Source organism: Phyllobates terribilis, unplaced genomic scaffold, assembly GCF_046119375.1.
Source record: "Phyllobates terribilis strain yellow unplaced genomic scaffold, ASM4611937v1 Scaffold_3__8_contigs__length_932513732, whole genome shotgun sequence".
NCBI lineage: Eukaryota > Metazoa > Chordata > Amphibia > Anura > Dendrobatidae > Phyllobates > Phyllobates terribilis.
In genome coordinates, this window is record NW_027362763.1 from 754,786,602 (window position 1) to 754,813,642 (window position 27,041).

The 27,041-nt window shown below is 47.2% G+C and overlaps 1 protein-coding gene across 1 annotated transcript in view; it reads left to right on the top strand.

Annotated features, from left to right (window-relative positions):
- Nucleotides 1–27,041, top strand: part of BFSP1 (beaded filament structural protein 1) — a 94,530-nt gene that overhangs the window by 47,411 nt on the left and 20,078 nt on the right. The window contains exons 3-4 of the mRNA XM_073673328.1: nucleotides 20,875–20,970; nucleotides 25,224–25,316. Of these exons, the coding sequence (XP_073529429.1) occupies nucleotides 20,875–20,970; nucleotides 25,224–25,316 (189 nt within the window). The remainder of the gene's footprint in view (nucleotides 1–20,874; nucleotides 20,971–25,223; nucleotides 25,317–27,041) is intronic.

Consider the following 27,041-nt stretch of genomic DNA (forward strand, 5'->3'; position numbering starts at 1 on the left):
ATTATTCCTGCCATAGAAAGGGATGCACGCATGCAGGAGTATCAGCAGAGACTGTTGCAGAATCTTACATGTGCTTTTCCACAAAATACCAGTGGTGCACGTAGTGAATCTCACAGTTCCAACTTGCCAACCGTGGGACCGTCAAGTGTTCAGCACTCAAACCGTAACAGAACCACAGTATCTGCTGGTAACATCAATTTTGCGGAATCATTTCACCACTTTTTTAGCCCATCCTTTGCAAGGCCACAGGAGACAAGAAGTCTGACACATAGTCAACGCCTAGAGACGATGGTACAGGAGTATCTCCAAGTAAACATTGAAGCCACGACTGTGTCACTGGACCCTTGCTCTTTTTGGGCTTCCAATCTGGATAAATGGCCGGAGCTAGCCACTTACGCCTTGGAGATCTTGTCATGCCCCGCAGCCAGCGTTCTGTCTGAACGTGTGTTCAGCGCTGCTGGTGGTGTGCTGACAGATAAGCGCACGCGGCTCTCCACTGATAATGTAGACAGACTCACGTTCATAAAGATGAACAAATCATGGATCCGAAACGACTTTTCTACCCCTGTGTCATCCTGGGGAGAGTAAAAGCTTGATGATTGGTTAAAATCACCCTACCAACCGTTTTAAGCTTTCAAATTACTAATCATGTTTATCTGTATCTTGACTGGAAAATAATTTGGGCTTTGTAGCAGTGTGCAGCACTGATCCTATTAGGCCATCTATAATAAGCTTCACCAGATTTAAAATTAAAAATAATTTTTAGCTGCATCTAGCCCGGAAAATAATTTTGGGGCTCCGAGATGCGCAAGACACATAAGTGCCTTCTTGCTGCACTACCTGCAGCATGACCCTCATATTGTCAGAATTCGAAGTAATCATGACTACTGGGTTGCCACACTCTTAGATCCCCCAAACTTTTCGATCAACCTTTTCATTTTAATAAAGACCAAAAAAATGGTCATTTTTGAAATTATAAGCATTAGCAGGTTGTTAGAAACTGAAATCAAACAGTTTTCAACTCAAAACTTTATTCTAGGTGATGTTACATTTTCACATAGGACCCCTTGTTCGAAAGGAGCTTCTGAACTCTCTCGTCCATTGAATTTGTCAGGTTTTGGATGGTTTCTGCTTCAATTGTTTTGCATGAGGACAGAATACCCTCCCAGAGCTGTTGCTTAGATGTGAACTGCCTCCCGCCATCATAGACACTCCTTTTAATGATGCTCCAAAGGTTCTGAATGGGGTAGAGGTCAGGGGAGCATGGGGGTCACACCATAAGTTTGTCCCCTTTTATGCCCATATCAGCCAGAGATGCAGATGTTTTATGTGCAGCATGAGATGGTGCATTATCATGCAGAAAAATGATCTTGCTGTGAAATACACGGTTCTTCTTCTTGAACCATGGCAGGAAGGGGCCGACAATCTCTCTCCCCATGATTCCAGCCCAAAACATTACTCCACCTCCTCCTTGTTGGCGCTGTAGCCGTGTTTGCGTGGGGTGTCCATCAACCAGCCATCCTCCACTCCATTCATCTGGACCATCGAGCGCTGCACGGCACTCATCCGTGAACAAAACAGTTTTGAAATCAGTCTTCATGTAATGTTTGGCCCACTGGAGCCGTTTCTGCTTGTGTGAAGTGGATAGAGGAGGTCGACAGGATGGCGTATGCACAGCTGCAAACCTCTGAAGGACCCTGCATCTTGTTGTTCGGGGGACGTTGGAGGCACAAGCAGCTTCAAAAACTTGTCTGCTGCTATGACAAGGCTTTTTTGCCGCTGCTCTTTCAACCTGACGTAATTGCCTGTAGGAAAGAGTCCTCAATTTGCCCTTATCAGCACGCACACGTGTGTACTGTGAATCAGCTACATACTTCTTGATTGCCAAGACACTTCATCCTGATCATCGCACAATGTTGATTGTAGTCATGCCTTGACCTAAACACTCCACAATTTGTTGCTTCTCAGCAGCCGACACATCCTTTTTCTTTCCCATTTTGGCAGAAAATGTAGGCTGCTTAATAATGTGAGAGAGCCTTCTTAAGTAGTCTTGCCTTTCATTGGACACACCTGCCAAACTAATTAGCACAGGTGTCTGCAATTGCTTACAGTGATATAAAGAGCCCTGACACACATCACCATCAATGAGTTTAACTGACAAACAAACAAATTCTTCCCTTATCACTCCTAAACACTTTTTGCATAATAATTTGGAACGCGGTGTACATGTGCTTTTCCACAAAACACCAGTGGTTCACGTAGTGAATCTTACAGTTCTATCTTGCCAACCGTGGTCTGTATGGAATTGTTCAATAAAGGGCCCAAAATTAAGATAACATAGATGGGAGAGGTCTCTATGAATAGGAATTCCTAAGTATTTGATACCCTGTGAGGGCCAGGCAAAGGGAAAGTTGGACTGGATGGAATCCTATATGGATTTAGGGAGGGAGACATCGAGGGCCTCAGACTTCGCTGCATTGATTTTAAAATTTTACCATGTAACAAAGTGATCTATTTCAGCCATAACAGCAGGGATGGATATATGTGATTGAGTGATATATACTAGGACATCATCAGCAAATAGAGAGCACTTGTACTCGGTGCCTCCCACCTCAATCCACCTAATATTGGGGTTATGGCGAATTGATGAGAGCAGGTGCTCCGTCACTAGGATGTATAAGAGAGGGGACAGAGGACATCCCTGCCTTGTCCCATTGGTGATTGTGAAAGGTGATGAAAATGTTCTGACGCACCCCCTGGGCCTTGGGACACCCGGAGCCGGACACTTTTTGGTGGATGCTGGTGGTTGTAGTCTTCGTGGCGGCGATCCGGTTCCGTGGCTCAGGGCGGTCAAACCAGTGGCGGAACTATTTATGTGGTTTTGATGTTTAAATGTCCGACTACGCCACCCGTGGATTGCGGTCAGAGTGAACCGCCGCTACAGGGCAGACCGCTAAGGCTGGTGTTGTGGGTGCAGCAGAGCGTAGCATAACTCCCCACGGGAGGAGTATAGCCTCAGGGCAGTGTATGCGGAGGATGGGGGTGATGGTGCAGGGCAGCAGCAGTAACGATACGGAGTCAGTGATGCAGTTCAGGGCCTTTACTCACAGTTCTTATTATCCAGACCACGTCTGCAGGTAACGGTTGCCCACGTCGTACTGTGCTCACCAGGTGAGGGGCTCAGACAACTCCCAGATAACTTTGGAGCGCTTCACAGGACCCCCTTTGTGTGTCCTTTGTCTGGCCTTTCTTACCAACACTTCTGTCCGGCTGCCTCGGGCCTCCTCTTGGTAAACTTGGCGCCAGTTTCCCTGACCCTATGTGGTGCCTTCCTAGCGGGTGGAGCAAGGGGCTGCGCCACATAAAATGTCAGAGCCTCCGGTTTCTAGCTGAGGGTCGTTTCCTGCCTCCACTAGTTCGGGGACCGGTCTCCCCCTTTGGCCTGACCCCTCCACGCAGGTGGATTCGGGCGTGCGGTGGCGACTCGCCCGTCCGCACCCCTGGGATCCCTTCATTCCTCGTTCCTGGAGCCTTCTCCGCTCCTCTTCCTTCCTTCTCCCTCTTGCAGGCCTGGGCCTCTGTTACTAGGCCCGCCTCCGGAGCAGAGCTCATGCAGAGCCCCTGCTCCCTGCCACTTCTGCTCAGACTTCTCTGCACTGAACTAAGATGGTGCCCACCTTTTATACTCCCTTCTCAATGCACCCAGGAACTGCTTCCTCCCTGCTCCTGCACTGCAGGTTTCCCCTTCCTCAGTGTTCCCTCCCCCCACTCCAGCCAGGGACAGGGACTGTCGTGCCCATCTCAGGGGCATATTGGTCGCCCTGCCCCACGGCAATGTGGTGTAATGTATGCAGGTGTCGGGTCCTGATCCACACTCCATCCTTATCTGAGAGTGAGATATCACACCTCTGGGTGAGGTGCAATACGTCTGTAGCAACCGAGCCCTCGGTGCTACAGTTCCATTTATCTTCAGCCTAGGTGACGTATTGTGATACAGGGCCGTGATTTTGGCTATAAAAGGGTCCCCTAGACCCCTACCCCAAGCTTTTTAAGAGAATCATATATGGCGTGCCAGGAGACTCTATGGAATGCTTTCTCAGCATCCAACGAGAGTAACTACTTACAAATTTTTAACTGCATCTAGCCCAGGAAATACTTTGTGCCTAGTAGCAGTGTCTGCTAGTCAGCGGATTATCCCGGCTGTTAAGCAAGCTACACCACCTGTAGTTTGGACACTTAATTTTTTCAAAGGAAATGCTTCGGGACCACGGGATACTTAGTGAAGAGCATCAGGAGGCACCCCAAGGCATAGGGGCTGGGACTGGCACTAGGATGCCTTGCGGTGGACAGCCGAGCTCGATCCTTATAAAAGCTTTTTAACTGCAGCAGCTTTAGTGGACGCTACTGGAGCTGGAATTACGCGGCTGCTGGCATGAGACTTGCCCTCCAATAGATCCTTGTAAATGGATTTAAAGTGTATTCATTCAAATTAGAGGGACAATTTAAATTTAAAAGCTTAGAGCTGCCTCCACCACAGGGGGGCTCTCTCGACCCACCAGCGGACAGGCACCAGTATTGGGAGAGGGGGGCTGGCCGTCAGGGTTCACCGCGGCTCTGGCACAAACCCGGCGACGCGGAGGTGGCACGGGCAGGAGCGGACTGGCCGTCTCGGCTTCTCACTTTTTGGATTTTAGAAGGGCATGACATGCCTATATCTGTGTCTCCCCCTCCTTTTACTCCTCCACCTCTTTTCTTTTCGCATGACTATATGTACTTGTCACTTTTCCATGTGTTAGTTGTGTCTTCTGAGCAGTTTGCCAGCTTTTGGACACCTTTGAAGGTGTTTTCTATGTGTTTCTATGTGTTTTTGTTTGCCTGCCATTGGTTTTAACGGTGTTCGAAGGTGTTCGACGAACAGTTCGACGAACAGTTCGGCGAACACACGGGTGTTCGACGAACCGAACCGAACTCGAACACTACGGGGGTGGCTCAACACTATTGCTGAAGCCAATGTGCCAGCAACGTCCCCTAGTGAGCTGGACAGCCTGCGCTCTGAAGTGCATCAGTTGAGCAAAATCCTGACCACTGTACTGAGAGCCCTGCAAGTGCTGACGGAGCCGGAGGAGGAAGGAAGGATTCCTGCTAGCCGACAGCCCTGAGGATATCCCCTGGATGAGAAGGAGGAGGAGGACAACGCCACCCCCTGGGAGGACCAGTGACCAACGCCGCCCGCCGAAGGACCCTGTCTGCCACCGCTGCCACAAGACAGGGCACGCCGTCTGAAGCTGTTCTTTAAACGAGCAAACCCTGGGGCCGATGGCCGACACCCAGGAGTAGACCCCTCAGGCCCATCAAACTGGTAGCGCAAGTTCGTGGGAGGAAGACCTTTCCTGTCCATCGTGCTGGACGGCATCGCGACACCTGCTCTGCTGGACACAGGATCTCATGTAACCATCATGCCTGATGTCCTTTACAAAAGGTTCTGGTCCATAGACGAACTTCACCCACCAGATCCAAATCTTTCCGTGTATGCCTCAAACGGCCTCCCCCTTAACCTAGTCAGGGTTAAGGATGTGGCAGTAAAGGTGGGAAAAGTGGAACTGAAGGACCAGGGACTAATTGTAGTAGAGACTAATCCCGATGATACAGACTTGTATATGGTACTTGGCACAAATATTGTTAGTAACTGTTTGGGAGAAGTGGTGTTCTTGCTACAACAGATAGCTGACACTGCCACACCAGGGCAGAGAAGGGCACTCCAGAAAGAGATCCGAGCCCTTATGTACCAGCAACAGGTAAAGCTAACCGGCGGTGAAATTGGTAATGTACGGATGACAGACCCGGTACCCATTGTGATTCTCCCGATGAGTGAAATGCTGATTTGGTGTAGAGAAGCAATAGGTCTCAAAAGACGGAGTTACCAGGCGGTAGTAGAGCCCCTTAGCTCGGAGCATAGACCTACACTCTTGACTGCCAGAGGAGTAGTAGATGTACGCAATGGGAGGGTGCCCGTACGCCTCCTAAACTATGGGGAGGACGAGGTTATATTACCACGCTACTCCACTGTTGCCAAACTGTACACAGTAAATAACAACTCCATACACACGGCGGAGTCCTTAACCTCACCAGTCGAAGTGGAGGATAATGACGTGGCAACCCAGGTGGAGGATTGGTGTCAACAGCTCCATGTTGGGACAGACACCACTCCTGCCCATCAGAAGCAGGGAGTACACCGGGTGGTTCAGGAATACAAGCAGGTATTCAGTAAACACCCACTTGACTTTGGGAGGATTAAGGGGGTTCAACACTATATCCCCACAGGTGACCATCCACCCATCAAAGAACATTACAGGCCTATACCACCAGCACACTACCAGAAGGCGAAGGAGATGTTGCATGACATGAATAAGGCAGGGGTAGTAAGGGATAGTTGTAGTCCCTGGGCAGCTCCCCTATTTCTAGTCAGGAAAAAGGACGGAAGCATGAGAATGTGTGTAGATTACAGACAAGTAAATCGCATTACACATAAAGATGCATACCCTTTACCACGTATAGAGGAATCCCTGGCTGCCTTAAAGTCTGCAAATTACTTCTCCACCCTTGACCTCACTAGTGGGCACTGGAAAGTAGCTGTTGCTGAGGAGGATCGGAAGAAGACGGCCTTCACCACCCCGATGGGACTCTGCGAGTTCAATAGTATGCCGTTTGGACTCTGCAACGCCCCCGGAATGTTCCAGAGATTGATGGAGTGCTGCCTGGGACACCGCAACTTCGAGACTGTGCTATTATACCTGGACGACGTGATAGTGTACTCCAAAACGTATGAGGACCACTTGAAGCACCTGGCAGAGGTATTCGAGTCACTGTCCCGGTATGGGATGAAGCTGAAGCCCTCAAAGTGCTACCTGCTCAAGCGAAAGGTACAGTACCTGGGGCATATCGTTAGTCCAGAGGGAGTATTACCCGACCCGGAGATGGTCACTGCCATCCAGAAATGGCCGGAACCGAAGAGCCTCAAGGAGTTACGTCAGTTCCTGGGACTAGTCGGGTATTACCGGAGGTTTGTGAAGGACTATACCAAGAAAGCAGCGCCTTTGCAAGATCTCCTGGTAAGACAGTCCGGGAGAGGCAGAAACCAACCGTTCCAGTGGGGTAAGGAGCAAGCTGAATCCTTTGAGGTGATGAAGGAGATCCTGACCGGCGAAGAGATCCTGGCCTCCCCTGACTACAGCCAACCATTCCTGCTGTACACTGATGCCAGCAATGAGGGATTAGGAGCTGTGTTAAGTCCGAAGCAGAATGGCCGAGAAAAGGTGATCGCCTATCCAAGCAGGAAGCTCCGCCCGACCGAGAGGAACCCAGAGAACTATAGCAGCTTCAAGTTGGAGTTCCTGGCCCTGGTGTGGGCCATCACCGAGCGGTTCAAGCACTACCTAGCCTCCAGTAAGTTCACTGCCTTCACTGATAATAACCCCTTGACTCATCTGGAAACAGCGAAGCTAGGAGCCATGGAACAACGATGGATGGCTCGGCTGTCAAACTACCAATTCATTATTAAGTATCGGGCGGGCCGCAAGAAGCCCAACGCCGATGCCCTGTCCAGGATGCCTCACCAGACGGACACTGAAGAAGAAGTGGATGACCTGGAGGAGATTGAACTACCTGCCTCTCATCGGAATGGAATGGTCCACAAGCAACGAGCCTCCAGGAGGCATCATGTAAGACGTTAAACCCCCTGCCTCACCACAGCTGGAAGGAGACCCAGGACAGCGACCCGGTTGTCAGCCGTATCAAAGAGCTGATAACCCAGGAAGGTTCCTCCCTGGAGAAGGATGCGTCTCTACAAGCCAAGCAGCTGTGGAATGAGAAGAGCCGGCTGTTCATCTATAGAGAGAAGCTGTGCCGGAGGTACGTCAACCCCAAAACCCATGAGATGGTATGGCAGATAGTCGTGCCCAAGACAGACATCCAGATGGTGTTGGAAGCCTACCACAATCAGGCGGGGTACTTTGGCTGGAAGAAGCTAGAAACCCTGCTAAAGTGTCGGTTTTATTGGATAGAAATGCGTAGTTCCATTGAGAGGTGGTGCCAGAATTGTGGACCCTGTAGCCTCAGAAGAAAATACTACAGCAGCCAGAAGGCACCCCTGCAACCCATCAAGACAACTCGACCTTTGGAGATCGTGGCCCTGGATCATGTCAAGCTGTCACCCAGCATGTCAGGATATTCCTATGCCCTGACCATGGTGGATCACTTCTCCCGGTTCCTGGTGGTCGCCCTCGTCAAGGATCTGACGGCAGAAACTGCGGCGAAGATGTTTCAGGCATACTTCTGCAGGCTCCAAGGATACCCGGAGCAGGTGCTGACAGATCAAGGCTCAGCCTTTGAAGCCGAATTGTTCAAGGAGTTCTGCCATCTGTACGAGTGTAAAAAGATCTGGACTACACCGTACCACCCCCAAACCAACGGTCTCTGTGAAAAGATGAAGAACATCGTCATGGACCTGCTGAAGACCTTACCACTAGCGGAGAGAAATCAGTGGCCAGACCTACTACCTGACCTGGTAGATCTGTACAACCACATACCTGTGAGTTCCACCAATTGTACTCCAGCATATCTCATGCGAGCAAGTTGCCCATGGAACTGGAGCTTGGTGTAGTAGAACCAGAGGCAGATATGTCCACTGAGGACTGGGACACGACCAGACAGGAGCAGTACAGCAGAAAACAGGCCTGTGTCGAAGACAGTCTCACACGGGTAAGGGACAAGCAGGAAGCCCACTACAATAAAAGTGCGCCCGCAGAACCCTTCATACCAGGAGAAGTGGTGTTAGAGAGGAAAAGGAGAAACCACAAACTTGATGACCAGTGGGAGAGAGAACCCTACACTGTGTTAAATTCAAGATATGATAACAAGAAGACCTGTTTGATTAGCAAAGACGGAGGAATAACGACTGCAACGGTATCTAGAGACCATCTTAAGTTGTGTCCAGACCTGCTAAAGCCCCAAGAAGAAGTGCCTCTCACCGTACCGGAGGAGCCTAAAGCAGTACTCCATACTGACTTAGGAGATTTCCCGGCAGATTGGCCTCAACTAGGAGGAGCAGTAATAATACCTGTGATCCACTTCTTTCAACAGCCAGAAGACCCTCCACAGCAAGTAGAACTGGTAAGTGCTTCAGAAGAGCCTGCTCCAGAAGAATCCCCAGAAGAAGGATCCCCGGTTGGAGCAGAGCAAGAAGGCCCAGCCAATGGTATACTTGCCAGTCCCGTAGAGAGGTTAAGGCAACCCTGCAGTCCCCCAACACTTAGAACTGACAGAATGGGGGGTAGTGCAAACACTAGTGCCTCACGCATCCCAGTACCACGTATGACGACATGTAGCACACGAGGTCAGACATCTGTCAGATACAGAGAATAGAGAAGGAAACTCTGACAGTGTAGATAGTTGCCCCTGGGGTATTGTCTTGTGTATTTTCGTGTATGTGTATCTTGATATGTGCTTTGCCTTACTAATGGACAATTTAAGTGATATGGACACTTCCCTTGTTATCTCTAGTTACCCGTAAGGGTACATAAAGAACTTGGTGCTGAGGACTGTGTGCAGCCCAAAAAACTTTTTGCTGTAAATAATTGCACTCCCTGGAGTGCCCATTTATGTGACCTCAGAAGAAAAGCCTGTCTGGCGTGGCAGAAGTGGAGGTCCAACTCAGGATCACCATGCCCTGCAGCCACCCCAGGGCCTACGTTGAGGATTTGCTTTGGACAGGTCCCTCAAGCTACCTTGTACTTTCCCCATGAGATGGACACCCTGTCAGGGGACCTCACCGGAGCAGACTTAAATTCTGAGGTTGCTTATTGTGTGTATGTATATATTTATTATTTATAATGTTTTGCTATGCAACGTTCAAGCAAAGTGCCTCCCATAAAGGGAAGAGTTATTGTTGTCACCTGCTATAAAAATTACTTCAGTCCCGGAGTACTGACCTTTGCTAGGGGGGAATGTGGCGCCCTGCTGCGCATTGGTGCCACAGATCCCAGAGGGGTGCATTCACGGACTTCTCCACAAGAGGCCCTCATAGCATTCACACACCTCCACCTTCCACCTCAGACCAGCAAAGGGAGCCCGTTAGGGATATATAAAGGGAAGGTGGAGCTAAGCACCTCCGTCTGGAGTCTACAGTCTGGAGTCTGATGTCTGTGAGAAGGTCAGTCTGTGAGAAAGTCAGTCTGTTGAGAGGAGCTCCTGCAGAAGCTAGCCTGCAGTGGAGCTCAGTCAGTTCAGTCCAGACTCAGAGAGCTCGAGTTAGTGAGCCTATGGCGTGCCAACGCCAAAAGCGCGTTGAAGAGTAGTGAGGCCTACTGCCCGTGTGAAGCCTAGTGAGGGCCCCGAGCGTGGCCGAAGGCGAGTGGAGTAAACAAACAACATAAGAGGCAGAGGAGCTTAACCAGCTCACCCCAAAACCATTTACCGGACACCGGGTCCGCGTCTCCAGGGATTCCTTACATCCAGCAGAAACAACCGGAACCCCTGGCGAACTATATGTCCCAGGAACACCAAAAGCTGATTACGTACCAGGGCCAGGAGTCACGGAGGCCCAAGAGACCAAGGAGTGTGAACTCCAACAGAAGGCCCTACCACCAGGTCAGCAGGTGCAAGACAGAGACCAAGTTAGGCCTAGCTCCAGGCAGGTCAGAAACTTATCAAGGAAAGGCAAGGAACAGGAGGCCCCACTCCCGCTCACTGGGGAGAGTCCTGATTTGCACCCTTCACCCTGAAGTACCCTGGACCGTGCCAGAAACACCACCAGTAAAGGTACTCCAAGTGAACTGTTGTGTGTGAGCCTATTCTTTCTCTGACCCGGCTGGGTCCCCTCTGTCCTGCATCCCTACACTTATGCTGCCCTGAGGCCCCGCTCCACCTGTGGGGAGCCGCACCAACTAAGCTGCCTGAACACCGGCCTCAGAGGACTGTCGCAGCGCTGGTGATCCTCACCAGACACGATAGGTGGCGTCACGAACATTCCTCTATCCCATATAAGTTCCCCCTTCTTTTACGAGTGCCCCCATGGTACGGGCCCGGGAGCCGACCGCCGTGACATCCCCCAAGATTAGGCAACAACAAGGCCCGGGCGCCGAGTCGTCCCCATCCCCTGGGCGCGTCAATCTATGTGTCTTTTAATTTTTAGTGGGGTTTTTCCTAAAATTGGTCAGCCATTGGACTCACTGCATACCCTATAACTGTATGGCAGACCCTCTCCTTTCTAATGGGAACATGTCATACCTTGTTACTATGGCCCTGCTCTATTTGTCTTTAAATTCTTATTGAGGTTTTTCCTAAAATTGGTCAGCCGTTGGACTCACTGCATACCCTATAATTGTATAGCAGACTCTCTCCTTTCTAATGGGAACATGTCGTAGTTGTTACTGTGGCCCTGCTCTGTGTGTCTTTAAATTCTTAGTGGGGTTTTTCCTAAAATTGGTCAGCAGTTGGACTCACTGCATACCCTATAACTGTATAGCAGATATTCTCCTTTTTAATGGGAACATGTCGTACTTGTTACTGTGGCCGTGCTCTATGTGTCTTTAAATTCTTAGTGGGGTTTTTCCTAAAATTGGTTAGCCGTTGGACTCACTGCATACCCAATAACTGTATAGCAGACTCTCTCCTTTCTAATGGGAACATGTCGTACTTGTTATTGTGGCCCTGCTCTGTGTGTCTTTAAATTCTTAGTGGGGTTTTTCTAAAATTGGTCAGCCGTTGGACTCACTGCATACCCTATAACTGTATAGCAGACCCTTTCCTTTCTAATGGGAACATGTCATACCTTGTTACTGTGGCCCTGCTTTATGTGTCTTTAAATTCTTAGTGGGTTTTTTCCTAAAATTGGTCAGCCGTTGGACTCACTGTGACGCGCCCAGGGGATGGGGACGACTCGGCACACGGGCCTTGCTGTTGCATGACCTTGTGGGATGTCGCGGTGGTCGGCTCCCGGGCCCGTACCCTGGGGTCACTTTTAAAAAGCAAGGAATGGGGAAAGTTATATGGGATAGGGAAAGTATGTGACGCCACCCGTGGTGTCTGGTGAGGATCACCCTCTGTGGCCGGTGATCAGGCAGCTTAGTTGGTGCGGCTCCCCACAGGTGGAGCGGGGCCTCAGGGCAGCGTAGGAGAAGGGATGCCAGACAGAGGGGACCCATACGGGTCAGAGGAAGGGTAGAAGAATAGGCACGCACACCGGAGTTCACTTCAGTACCTTTACTGGTGGTGTTTCAGGCACGATCCAGGGCACTGTAGGGTGAAGGGTGAATATCAGGACTCTCCCCAGTGAGCAAGTGTGGGGCCTCCTGGTTCTTGACTTTTCCTGATAAGTTTATGACCTGGAGCTAGGCCTAACTTGGTCGCTGTCTTGCACCAGCTGACCTGGTAGTAGGGCCTTCTGTTGGAGATCACACTCCCCGGTCTCTTGGGCTTCAGTGACTCCTGACCCTGGTATGACAGTCAGTTTTTGGTTTTCCTGGGACATGTAGTTCGCCAGGAGTTCCGGTTGTTTCTGCTGGGCCTTATTGATCCCTGCAGACGCGGACCCGGTGTCTGGTAAATGCTTTTGGGATGAGCTGGCTAAGCTCCTCTGCCCCCTATGTAGCTCGCTTGCTCCACTTGCCTTTGGCCACGCTCGGGGCCCTCACTAGGCTTCACACTGGCAGTAGACCTAACTACTCTTATCCGCTCTTATGGCGTCGGCAAACCCTAGGCTTACTAACTGAGCTCTCTGAGTCTGTACTGACCTGGCAACTTCTCTTGCTGCTGCAGACTGACTTTTGACTGCGACTCCAGGCTTGACTTCAGACTAGACTGAGCTGCCTAGCTCCACCTTCCTTATTTATATCCCTATCCGGTCTCCCTCTGGTGGTCTGAGGAGGAAGGTGGAGGTGTGTGAATGCTATGAGGGCCTCTTGTGGAGGAATCCGTCCATGCACCCCTCTAGGATCTGTGGCACCAGTGCACAGCAGGGCGCCACAACTGCATACCCTAGAACTGTATAGCAGACTCTCTCCTTTCTAATGGGAACATGTCGTACTTGTTACTGTGGCCCTGCTCTGTGTGTCTTTAAATTCTTAGTGGGGTTTTTCCTAGAATTGTTCAGCCGTTTCACTCACTGCATACCCTATAACTGTATAGCAGACTCTCTCCTTTATAATAGGAACATGTCATACTTGTTACTGTGGTCCTGCTCTTTGTGTCTTTAAATTCTTAGTGGGGTTTTTCCTAAAATTGGTCAGCCGTTGGACTCACTGTATACCCTATAACTGTATAGGAGACTCTCTCCTTTCTAATGGGAACATGTCGTACTTGTTACTGTGGCCCTGCTCTGTGTGTCTTTAAATTCTTAGTGTTTTTTTTTCCTAAAATTGGTCAGCCGTTGGACTCACTGCATACCATATAACTGTATAGCAGACTCTCTCCTTTCTAATGGGAACATGTCGTACCTTGTTACTGTGGCCCTGCTCTGTGTGTCTTTAAATTCTTAGTGGGTTTTTTCCTAAAATTGATCAGCCGTTGGACTCACTGCATACCCTATAAGTGTACAGCAGACGCTCTCCTTTCTAATGGGAACATGTCATACCTTGTTACTGTGGCCCTGCTCTATGTGTCTTTAAATTTTTAGTGGGGTTTTTCCTAAAATTGGTCAGCCATTGGACTCACTGCATGCCCTATGACTGTATAGCAGACTCTCCTTTCTAATGGGAACATGTCGTACTTGTTACTGTGGCCCTGCTCTGTGTGTCTTTAAATTCTTAGTGGGGTTTTTCCTAAAATTGGTCAGCCGTTGGACTCACTGCATACCTTATAATTGTATAGCAGACCCTCTCCTTTCTAATGGGAACATGTCATACCTTGTTACTGTGGCCCTGCTCTATGTGTCTTTAAATTCTTAGTGGGGTTTTTCCTAAAATTGGTCAGCCGTTGGACTCACTGCATACCCTATAACTGTATAGCAGACTCTCTCCATTCTACTGGGAACATGTCGTGCTTGTTACCGTGGCCCTGCTCTGTGTGTCTTTAAATTCTTAGTGGGGTTATTCCTAAAATTGATCAGCCGTTGGACTCACTGCATACCCTATAATTGTATAGCAGACTTTCTCCTTTCTAATGGGAACATGTCGTACTTGTTACTGTGGCCCTGCTCTGTGTGTCTTTAAATTCTTAGTGGGGTTTTTCCCAAATTTTGGCAGTCCTTGCAGTCACAGCATGGGCATTACCACTATAGGAGACCCGCTCCTTTATAATGGGAACTTTTTTTTACTGAGACCCTCCTCTGTGTCCCTTCAAAGGGGTATTGGGTTGCTTCCAAATTTTTGGCAGCCCTTGCAGTCACTGGATACGCAATAACAGTATAGGAGACCCACTTGTTAATAATGGGAACAACAAAGCATAGCCGGCTGATGGCTCTCTAACAATAGCGAGGACCGACTGCTGGCCTTTAAAGAATAGTAAGGGCCGTCTGATGTCCCTATAAAAATAGGCTTTATGACTTTCAGAGTCCCTCCATCATAAATAAAACAGGATGTGTCTGATGATGTGCCACACACCACATTGCCAGATAACGTTATAAAATGTTAAAATGACATTTCCTGGTGAATGCATTTGTCTTAAAAAATAACGTAAGAAAAACAAAACAATAGGATCTTTCTTTAGTATAATGAACAGCGTCACCAATTTAACCTCAATGTAATCACATTGTTCAACTCATGCACCTCCTCCTCCATCTCCGAAATGACCACATCAGTCACAAGCTGACAGCACTGCAGCACTGCCTTGGCCAAGCGGCAACAGGCTGTGCTGAAGATAACATGCTTAATGGTTAATTGACAAACTGCCCAGTGCTGCAGAGTTCTTGAAAGCTGTAACACAGCAGCCTGATCTGTGGCTCTCACCGCTGAACAGCCAGGCATGGTCATGTGTGAGAATGGGCGGAACCTGGTGACGGTGAAATGACAGCCGGAGTAGATACGGTTTCCCTCTATGCCAGTCCTTTCACCGAGCTAAATACAACTTTCAGCAAAAAAAGTTGTGGACTGGCTCCGTACCGTCCCTGGCCACATTCACCTGTCCACGTGTTTGTGGTTAGGCGGTCCTTCCCAGTAAGTGCACTTGGGGAGGGACGGGTATTGTTGTGGGACCCGTGCTTGTGGAAGGTGGAGGCGATACCGGGAGAAATAGTGGCGGCTGGCGACCAAGTATGGGCACCTGGCCGCCTCCGGCATGAGGTTGTGAAAAGCTTCCGCCTCCACGAACTTAAAAGGCCATATTTCAAGTGCAAGCAGCTGCCCAAAAATCTGGCAGTTTAGTGTTGCGGCCTGTGGGTGGGTGGCTGGCTGCATACTTGCACTTGCATTCCAAGTAATAGAAAACTAAGCAGATGCTGGCCTCTATCATCATCATGGCCTCACCTTGGCACTATGAACTCTCCTGAAGGAGAAGCCAGGGCTCGCCGGAGGAGTCTCCGGTTCTCTGGTGGGCCCGTCCAACCCTGCCGAGAAGCAGCCCTGGCTAAGAAAAGTGTGGCAGAAGGTTCCCGGACACTCTATGGCTGCTTTTTTAATGTGGATCGGCCATGCTTATGCATGTTATTTCTTAAACCGCATTACAGATCAGGCCATTGTCCATCTCTGTATTCAAGAAATTAAATGCGAAAAGAAAGATGTGTGTGTGTCAAAGCACCACCGACAAGTGCAAGTTGATGTTGGATGGGCTGCCACTGCTTCTGCAACAAGCTGTATTAGAGAACTTCCTGGGAGAAATGACACCCAGGGTAGATACGGTTTCCCTCTATGCCAGTCCTTTCACGGAGCTAAATATAACTCTTAGCAAAAAAAGTTGTGGACTGGCTCTGTACCGTCCCTGGCCACATTCACCTGTCCACCTGTTTGTGGTTAGGCGGTCCTTCCCAGTAAGTGCACTGGGGAGGACACTGGTAATGCTGTGGGACCCGTGCTTGTGGAAGGCGGAGGCGACACCGGGAGAAACAGTGGCAGCTGGGGACCAAGTATGGATAACTGGCCGCCGCCGGCATGAGGTTATGAAAAGCTTCTGCCTCCACTAGGCTAAAAGGCCACATTTCAAGTGCAAGCAGCTGTCAAAAATTTGGCAGTATAGTATTGCAGCTTGTGGGTGGGTGGGTGGTTGGCTGCATACTTGCACTTGCATTCCAAGGAATGGGGTAGGGACAACTGAACGCTGCACTGTGACAAGGACGTGGACAGTGATTGTTGCAAGTCTGCAATGACGGGTGCATGGCTGGAGGCATCTTCGCATGCACCAAGGATCACTTATGATGGGCACACTTTTAGGCAGTGACCTGGGAGTCAGAAATGCTTCCAGAGGTCTTGCCCATGCTGTTCCCATGTCTTTTCAGCACTGTATGCATGTGTCTGATGATGTGTCACTCACCACATGGCCAGATAAGGTTGTAAAATGTTAAAATGACATTTCCCAGTGAATGCATTTGTCTTTGTTGAAAGCAATGCAAAAGTGCAAAAACGCATCAAAAACACTACGTGTGAACATAGCCCAAGGTGTGGAGGAGTATTTTTACTTTTGGTTATATATTTTGCTTTATATACATTGTACATGTCATGGAAAGGATGTTCCTTAACATATTTCCCAGGAAAATCCATTTTGGTTTAGTTTTGGTATGTTTTATTGTGAGTTCATAAAAGTGGCGTAATACCTCTGACAACGTTGTTGACAGCAGTGACCTGGGAGTCAGAAATGCTTCCAGGGGTCTTCCCCATGCTGTCACCATGTCATTTGAGCACTGTTCCCATCGATTTGGGCAATTTTTAGGTCTTCTGCAGACCGCCGGGGGGAGCCTTCTGAAAAATGCTCGAGTTTCCCATATGCTTACATTGGGCTCGTTGCTCTGGTCGAGCACCCAAGTATTCCAATTTGCTCGACCCGAGCAATGAGTACCCGAGCATTTTAGTGCTCGCTCATCACTAGTTCACTAGTTACGTCCATTGATAAAGTGACAGTTAGTTAGCTAACTGCTAGTGGTCGTAACTATGGATACATAAGGTCCTGTTTTGCCTGCACATGAGATAAGTGGCATAGTGAATCAAAAATACTTAAACTACATTTCTAATTGGAGGTATTTGCTAATATTATTATTTCACTTACTAAATTTTGAGATAGGATCTTGAAGATGGGAATACCCCTTTAACTCAGCAGCGTTTCGTCTTGAGCTACCTCAGACCCTTTAGATCCACAATGTGTTTCACAGGTCTCTGCTCAAGAAATATGTAGAACCTCTTGAGTCCTCTCCTCTGCCACCACCCCCAATCATGGTTGATGGTAATTTGGAGTTTCAGATTTTGAGGATTGTAGATTCTTGCCCCCTGCCTTGTTCCCTACAGTACTTGGTGCACTGGAAGGGTTATGGTCCAGAGGAAAGGATGGGGGTTTCGGCATCAGAGGTGAATGTGTGTAGCCCAGGGAATGGGGATGACTCGGCGCCCGGGCCTTGTTGTGGCCTGACTCTGGGGGATGTCGCGGTGGTCGGCTCCCGGGCCCGTACCCTGGGCCTCTCTTTTAAAAAAGGGTGGATACTTATATGAAAGTTCGTGACGCCACCTGTGGTGTCTGGTGAGAATCACCAGCGCTGCGGCAGCCCATTGAGGCCGGTGTTGAGGCAGCTTGCGTGGTATAGCTCCCCACAGGTGGAGCTAGGCCTCAGGGCAGCGGGGAAGAATGGATGCAGGACAGATGGGACCCAGCCGGGTCAGAGCAATAACAGAGACAGACACGATAGTCACTTCAGTACCTTTTACTGATGGATATTCAGGCACGTCCCTGAGCACTGTAGGGTGAAGGGTGCATATCTGGATCCTCCCCAGTGAGCGGGTATAGGGCCTCCTGCTTCTTGCCTTTGTGTAGTAAGTTTCTGACCTGCCTGGAGCTAGGCCTAACTTGGTTTATGTTCTGCAACGGCTGACTTTGTGGTAGGGCCTTCTCTTGGAGTACGCGCTCCCAGCTTGTGGGACCTCTGTGACTCCTGGCTCTGGTACATATCAGCTCTTGGGTGATCCTGGGACTTGAAGTCTTCCAGGAGTCTCTGGTTGTCTCTACAGGGGGATATACGGCTCTGTAGACGCGGACCCGGTGTCCGGTATATAGTTACTGGGGTGAGCTTGTTCAGCTCCTCTGCCCCCAATGCTACTCACTCCTCTAGCCTTCGGCCTACTCGGGGCCCTCACTAGGCTATACACACTAGCAGTTAGCTGGCTGCTCTTCACCGCTCTTATGGCGTTTGCACACCTTAAGCTCACTATTCTGAGCTACAACTGAGTCTGACTAGACCGACTGAGCTCCACTCTGCATTCAGACCTGCACTTGCTGAACTCTCCAGAGGAACTCCTAGACTAGACTGGACTGCCTAGCTCCACCTTCCCTTATTTATATCCCTAACGGGCTCCCTCTGGTGGTCTGAGGTGGAAGGTTGAGGTGTATGTATGCTGTGGAGGCCTCTTGTGGAGGAATCCGTTAATGCACCCCTCTAGGATCTGTGGTTCCAAGCGCAGCTGGGCACCACAAATGCCCCCAGGCTGGTTCATTCGTTCCACGCCTCTTATCCTGAGAAACCTGGTCCTGAGTGTCCAGAGGCCACTCGTGGAAGAGGGGGTACTGTCACGGGTGTGTCAGGTGTGACAGATAGTTGCTCTGGATCTGGCTGTAGAAGGTCTCTGCACTTTGCATTACAGACACCTTCTTGATCCTATCATCTCGGTGGTGTAGTTATATCCTCATTCCTTTAGGACCCAGCAGCGGCCTCCATCATCTGCTGTTGATTGACACACCCTTGCTTGGTAGTTAAAAACTCTCAGTTTCTCCAGTGAGTCGTCGGTGATAGTTCTATGTACCTCTGTGTAGGTTTGGAGCACTATTAGTCGGCTAATTTCTTCTTTGGTGCCTTTGGAGGACAGTTGGTGTTATCTCTCTGGTGTCTGCTGAAGCTAAGGGTATATTGTTTACTTTGTTGTCTTTAGTTTGTAGATGGGGCCTGACTAATGCTCACCCCGTCCCTTCCCTATCTAGGGCCTAGCTCAAGGGACATTCAGGGATTAGGTTCCTGCTCTGTGATACGTGTGCAAACTATATAGGGATGATAGGGTAGGCAGGGTGATATTAGATCTGCCTAGGGGTCTCCATTCCACCTTTCCCTAGTTGCTAGGCTCCCTTTCCCTCTTCCCACCGTTGTACACTTATTCTTTCCCTCACCTTGTGTGACAATATGACATTGTCTAAGCACATTCCCTTTAAAAGCAACCATGTGGGTTCCTGTTCTAATATTAGATGCAGAACACTTGGTATAGATGACGTGGAACGGTGAAAGTACTCCAGACTATCTGAAAAGGTTCTTAAATCTGTCAGTAGGTATTTGCTACTTAATCTGAGGAGAGCATGAGTTAGGGGCTGAGATATATGTCAATTATTCGGCTGTGTGCTGTTGCTTCAATACAATGAGTGTTTTAGTAATAGGAGATTATCACTGCCCAGACTAGCTCCCTCGTGCCAAGTGGTCTGAGCACACACCCAGCACTGATTAGCAGCTTTCTGTCAATAGCCAATGAACATAGAAAGCTGCTAATCAGGGGTGTGGGCAGTGGAAGCTTTTGAGATCTTCTACATCTAAAAACTCTGATTGTATCACAACTGATGCAGTAAACTAAGTCATATGCCGTTAAAATCAGGGTTTCTTTATCTACATATTGCTGCTCTCAGATTACATAGCAAAAACTTGCTGGCAGATTCCATTTAATGTTTTATTAGACGTTGTATAGAGGGAGATACTGTATGTCCTCCATGAGACTGGTATTGTACTGCAAGATGCCATATACTGATAGGATATGTTCAGATGCTGCATTTTTGTGAAAAAGTACTGCATTTTACAATACTAGGGAAGTAAACACACTGCGTTCTTTTCCTAGCGTTTTTTGAGCTGCCAGGCGTTTTTTTGTAATCTGCAGCATATTGATTCTTTCAGTGTTTTTGCACCATTTTTCACTCATTCAGATGAAAGGAAAAAAAGCTGAAAATACACATGTAAAAATGTGCAGCCTTTTTCCTGAAAACACTGTGGTTTTTGATGCAGAAAAATCCACAGCAAAAGTGCTGCATGTGAACATACCCCTATAAGTATATAACTTGTATTTTTTAATTGTGAACTATGGGTTGTGTCTGCATCTAGTACTTTGTTAGCACAATGAGGTGGATTTCAGAATAGAAAAACTTTAAAAGATGAACTGGAATATAAGTTGGTATGCATGAATCGTGTAGGCGCATGTTCACACTGGCCACTAAATAGATAAAACCTAAGATAAAAACAAAATGAACAAATACTATGCAGTAAATAAATAGCAATAGTGCATGAAAATAGCACAGGGTATTTAGTTAACATAATTTTGTTAAAAAAAATGTAAAAGCCATCCCACCACGTCATGGTGACCCTATTCGGGATGGTTCCTAACCTCTAGTATTAAAACCTTATCATATGTCAAATGACGTAAGTGTGAATAAGGGCCCAGCAGGACTAATAGACACCCAGCCATGGGGAGCTATATAAATGTAATGTCCAGCTCAAAGAAAAGGGAGGCCACATCCTTACTTGCACAGAGTGCAAAAAACATTTCAGAATAGATTGTAAGATCGCTGATTAATTTATAAATCTGTTAAAAGAATGAGAGGCAATTGGTAAATTTCATATTAGTTAATGTATATGATGTTTGATGCGCCATAGGAAAATGTACTCTAAATAAATCAAGCTTTGGGCACATTTGTAAATGGAGACTAATCATTTTCCTTATATTTTAGGAGGCTGATGAAGCTTTGCTGAGTAATCTAGAACTGCAGATTGAATTTCAGTTTCTACAAGATGACATTAATGCTGCAAAGGACCGATATAAAAAGGTAATTTTACAATTTGAATTTTTCAATCGGAGAATTTTGCAAATTTACAATGAAGACATATTGAGAATGGCTGTGGAATATATTCAGACAGTATATACTGTTACGCTCGCGCCCAGACTGACTGGCGTGAGCGTGATTAGTGATCCCACTGTACCATGAACCGAGGAGTGCCTGGAGGGGCGTAACTAAGTATCAACTCGGTCCGACCAAGGTCGCACGGCGGCTCAGTCGACTCCGTGAACCAGGGAGGAACAGAGCAGAGGGACCAGGTGCTACTCCAGGTCAGACCCCGGTCGCAGCTGTTGACCCACACCGGGGAATGCAGGAACAGGCAGGTTAGCTGGTATGCAGACAGGTGGGTACTGGCAGGCACGGCTGGTATGACGGCAGGTGGGTACTTAGCAGGCACGGCTGGTATGTAGGCAGGTGGGTACTGGCAGGCGCGGATGGTATGCAGACAGGCGGGTGCTGACAGGCATGGCTGGAATGCAGACAGGCAGATACTGGCATGTAAGAACGCAGGCTGGATAGGGACCAGTACAGATTGGGATACAGGAACAGAGCCGCAGGTGTGGTGGACTAGCAGAGCGAAACCGCAAGAGCGGTGAACAAGCAGAGCGGAGCAAAACCGCAGGTGCGATGAACAAGCAGAGCGGAGCAAAACCGCAGGTGCGGTGAGCAAGGAGAGCAGAGCAAAACCGCAGGTGCGGAGAACAAGCAGAGCGGAGCAAAACCGCAGGAGCGGTGAACAAGCAGAGCGGAGCAAAACCGCAGGTGCGGAGAACAAGCAGAGCGGAGCAAAACTGCAGGTGCGGTGAACAAGCAGAGCGGAGCAAAACCGCAGGTGCAGTGAACAAGCAGAGCGGAGCAAAACTGCAGATGCGGTGAGCAAGCAGAGCGGAGCAAAACCGCAGGTGCAGTGAACAGGCAGAGCGGAGCAAAACCGCAGGTGCGGAGAACAAGCAGAGCGGAGCAGAACCGCAGGTACGGTAAACAAGCGAAGCAGAGTGGAACCGCCGGAGCGGTGAACAAGCAGAGCAGAACAGAACCGCAGGTGCGGTAAACAAGCGGAACAGAGCGGAACCGCCGGAGCGGTGAACAAGGAGAGCAGAACAGAGCAGAAGGTGAAGGCAGACAGGACAGAGCTCTGTTCACATGGAACAGACTGGAAAATACAGGAAGATGGTTAGAACACAGGAGGTAGATACGGAGGCAGGGAAAGGGGACAAGAAGAACCAGATACACACAAGGTACTACAATGAAGTAGCGAGTGGACACAAAACTCACAAACAGAAGTACAGCGACAACGAGTTGGAGTTAGGTGCAGGTTCAGACACTGCAGGCAAAGGGAAGGTACGGACATAGAGAGAAACAAGTAACGGGCTAGGACACTGTTCAGACAAGAACTGAACCGGGAACAAGATACAGGAAGGAGCCTGGGAACTCAGCCCCCAGGGTGGCGGAAACAGACTAGAAGTCAGAGATACAGGTAGCGGCCCTGGGTACTCGGCCCCCAGGGTGGCGGAAACAGACTAGAAGTCACAGGTACAGGAAAAGGCCCTGGGTACTCAGACCCCAGGGTGGCGGACAGACTAGAGTCAGGACAAGACCTGGCACCTCAGTTGCAAAAGACAAACTGAGTGAAAGTGTTGCTCAGGCCCCTCCTACTGGGTGGAGGGGGTTTAAGTATCCAGTGACTCACAGCAATAGGCTGGGGACGCATTAGGACTGTGCACACAGTAGCTATAAGAAACAAGCAGAAAGCCGCGCCGACGCCCTAAGCAATCAGACAAGAGACATGGACACAGCAGGTAATGGAGCAAAGAGTGCAGCATGGACTGACAGGTAAGATTGCGGTCTTGCATGGTGGGAGGTGGTGCACCATGCAAGCACGCCGCCAGGGATGTTACATATACATACACAAGGTATTTCTCTTTTGAGCCATTCAAAAGAAGTAACTGAAAAGAGTGGACGCAAATTCTAAGAGTCCAGTATATTCACGAGAAGATCTCCCACCCCTGCTCTATCTGCCTTGCTCACAGTTATTGATGGGCTGAAAGGGGTAAGAAGAGTCAGGTAAGGGTACTCTTCAAGAATACACTGGACTCTTTAAACCCGCTGTATTTCTTGATTACCACTATTAGCTAAATGCAATAATGATGTTAATGCTATTTTGGGTAATAGAAGAGCAAACCTGTCCCCACGCTACGCTGCTTATAGAATTGTACATTATGACGACAGGTCCACCATAACTCATTATTTGTACAAAAAAAGCAATGATTTGGAAATTAGTAGAATTAATACAACACTCTGAAAATAATTGGGATATGCTATTATCCTAAACCACAAGTAAAATTAAGTGTTGACTCACTAAACCAACTTAAAAGAATCTTCATTCAATCGCCCTGACAACCACAAATAATGGATCACATAAGCCTTAATGGTAATTTGTCAGCAGGTTTTTGCTATTTAATCTGAGAGTAGCATAATATAGGGCAAGTAAGATGGATTCCAATGATTACTGGGTGCAGCAGTTGTGACACAATCAGAGTTGTTAGATGTAGCATGCAGCAGAGCTGAGGAAGTTAACCCCGCCCCCACCATGGTCTGTATGTACATTGTTTGTTGACAATAAGCTGCTTATCACAGGAGTGGGCATGGTCAGACCAGGGCTCACGTTCTGCTGTAGTCCAACAGTGATTATCTACCTTGTGATAAAACCTTTGAAAGTAAACAACAGTACACAGCCAAAAAAGTGACACATCGTTGAATTCAATGCCTCAGCTGCTACCTCATGCTGCCCTCAGATTACATAGCAAAAACCTCCTGACAGATTCCAGACTAAAAATAAATTTCAGCATTCTCTCTATCTCACTGCAGATTGACGGTTCATGACAGTGTGCATTATGCACGCTCTCAGGATTCAAATGACCACTCATATGGGATTTGCATACTGGTTGTCACAGGCCAACAAGCAACTTTTCCTGTTTCCCTCAAACTTCTAATGAGAGATGCAGATGAGAAGTTAGTCGGCAATGATCGCAAGCATGTAAATTGCATATGAGTCATCATGTGACGACCACTCGAGCTGGCAACAGAGCAGAATCCTGTAATGCACACTATCATAATTCGTCAAACTGCAGAGAGACACTGCAGAAATGTAGGTTCAGCCTAGGAATCCTTTTTCAAGAGAACCTATCACTTGCCATAAGTATGTAATTTTTTACCTAGTATAAGTGTGACTGTTCTCATAAATCTGGTATTATTTTTCTTTTATTTCTGAGATATGGCCTTCTCTTCTCTGTATATAAATCTAGCTTTTTTATCCAATTGGGTGTGGTCATCATGAATACTTCTCTGGAAAAAGCTAAAGATAATGCTCACTTAGGTATGAAGACAAGATTTATATACATGTAAGAGGGGGCCATAGCTCAGGAAGGCAGAAGTACAAGAACAAAAGAAAAACTATGCTAATTCCAGGAGATCAGAAGCATTTACACAAGGTAAAAAGCTACATATTTATGGCAAATGACAGTTCTACTTCCATTCCTCAAATACTATAGATACTGAGTAATTCTTCACCATGAATCCCTGAACCCCACTATGTGAATATGTATAATGCATAAAAAAAATGATAAAGTCAGTATGAGCACAGGACATTTTACCATCTACAGGTCCCAAGCTGATCAGAAACCTCCTGTTCCTTAAAACAGCACCACACTAGTCAATAGGTTGTGTATGGTATTACAGCTCTGCAACACTGAAGTGATAGAGCTACACAGTAATACCACCCACAATTGTGGTGTTGTTTCGAGATAAATGCAGCCATTGTTTTATCATCATGGACAACATCGTTAAGAATTAGAAGCAAGTAACTTGTCATCTAGAGGAGAGTTTATTAGCTTCTAATAATTGCTTTTTCCTCAAGATGAAAAATACATTCAGTATGACAAGATGTATACAACTCAATGTCTTTTTCTTTTTTTTCCTGACTAATTCCATTTTCTTATATAAGCTGGGTTCTGCATAAAAGTTGCAACTTACCATGCGTACCGTCCTCTTCATGGGATTCCTGTTTATATTTTTCCATAAATAATTAATATGCATTATACCGCTGCTCTGTGTGAACTTTTACAATCCTATTTGTGATGTATCTGTCTACATTATGATGAATACATCAAGTTCTTATGAATTTTAGATGCGTTTACGTCTAAACTAATGAATAACAATTACTTTTTATTTTTACTCAACAGAATCTCATGGAAATTCAGACTTACGTGAACATACTGCAACAAATTATCCAAACAACCCCTCCTGTGACTGCGATCACTGTCGGCATGTACGAGGTAAAGTGTTTTTTTCTTCATGTATAATAATAAATCATCTTGTACATCCACTGCCCCTGTAATGCCAATATATCAATGTATGCCATGACCAAGCCTTAAAGAGGACCTGTCATCAAGTCAAAGTGGCCAGCTTTTGCTCTTATTTTATTCCCGCTGCTTCCCTCAGTATTCAGTTTTTTGTTTTTTTTTTAAATCCACCATACAGCTTCAAAGATTTTGACTTTTAATTCATTGTTAATTTTAATGGTCTTTACCAAGGGGGCGGTGCTCAGAGGATAATAATGTAGAACAGACTAAAGACACGCCTACAGAGAATCCTATGAGCCATGCCCCCTTATAGAGAACATAAAAACTAGCACTAAATAAAAAGGCATGTATCACTGGTACCAGATAGTGAATTAAGAAAAAAGCAGAATACTCGGGGAAACAGAGGGAATCGAATAAGGGCAAAAACTGGTTATTTAACCTAGTGACAGGATCTCTTTAACAAATTATGAAGTAAAATTCTCTGTAAGCATTGACCCCAAGTCAATCTAGTATACCTCCAGGCAACCAATCTGTAAGTTTTTCAGCTATGGTATGTGACCCACACAAGAAAGATTTACTTTACTGGAAGCTCTGGTCAACATATGAAACCTAATCCTTTGACTAGCCACTTCACATAATGCTTTACATAGAGCAGGAACTCTTTGTGCTCAGAGTTACTTGTGTTCCTGAGATCGAACTCCCATTGATACAAATTTTACGGCTTATTCTAACAATTTCCCATAATATAATAAGATGATGAGAATACCTGGTTATGTTTCTTGACATAGCTGTGAGGGTCTTACTGGGTTAGCAAAGGACTACTTAACTGATGCTCTAACCATAGTTTTTCTTCATGAAGAGCAAAGATTCATTGTGGCATCCCACCCTCCTCCTTCCTTTCCTATTTGTCTTTGCTGTGTGTATCTAGTTACAGCATCTTGAAAGATTTCTGGGTGTTGTAATGTACTGCATTACAGGGTGAAGATGGAGGGAGGAATGATAAGCTCTTCCACTATCTTCTTAACTGCGCGAGTGAGAAGTATCCTACTATTTCTTCTTAGCTTTGCCCTTTGCTTAAACATGTACCCAGCCATTGGCCATGCCAAAGATGCACTGAAGCTCCCTCATTTACATATGTAATAAAACAGTTTTTCAATAAAATACATTTACTAAAATCTACAATATCAGTGTGATTTTTGTAGGAATCAAGTTCCCTATATGATTATCTAAATTGTTCAATTTCAGTTCAGGGATGACAAACCCCCCTTATAGGTGCAGGAAAAAATTTGAAATACCAAATAGATTATATAAAACATTAGAAAACATAACATCACTGCTGAATATTCCAAAATTACCAACTTAACAACTCCCAATGGCTGAACTTAACATCAGACTGCAAAGACCACGTTAATGCTTTATAGCTGCAGATCTCTTCTTCAAAGCTGCCTGAGACATTATAAGAAAGTAATCAACACAGCTCATGTGCAATCATAAAACATTATTCAAGCGTATACTGTATATCACCATTTTTTACTGGACCTTTTTAAACATTAATGAAATAATTATAGATTATGAAGCCTTTTACACTATTTCACAAAATTCCAAGTTACAAGAAAAGATTGGTATAACACTTTAGGTAACATGCTTTCTTGATTTTGGGTGGACTATGTTTCCTTCCACCTCCATTTGTATGCACTT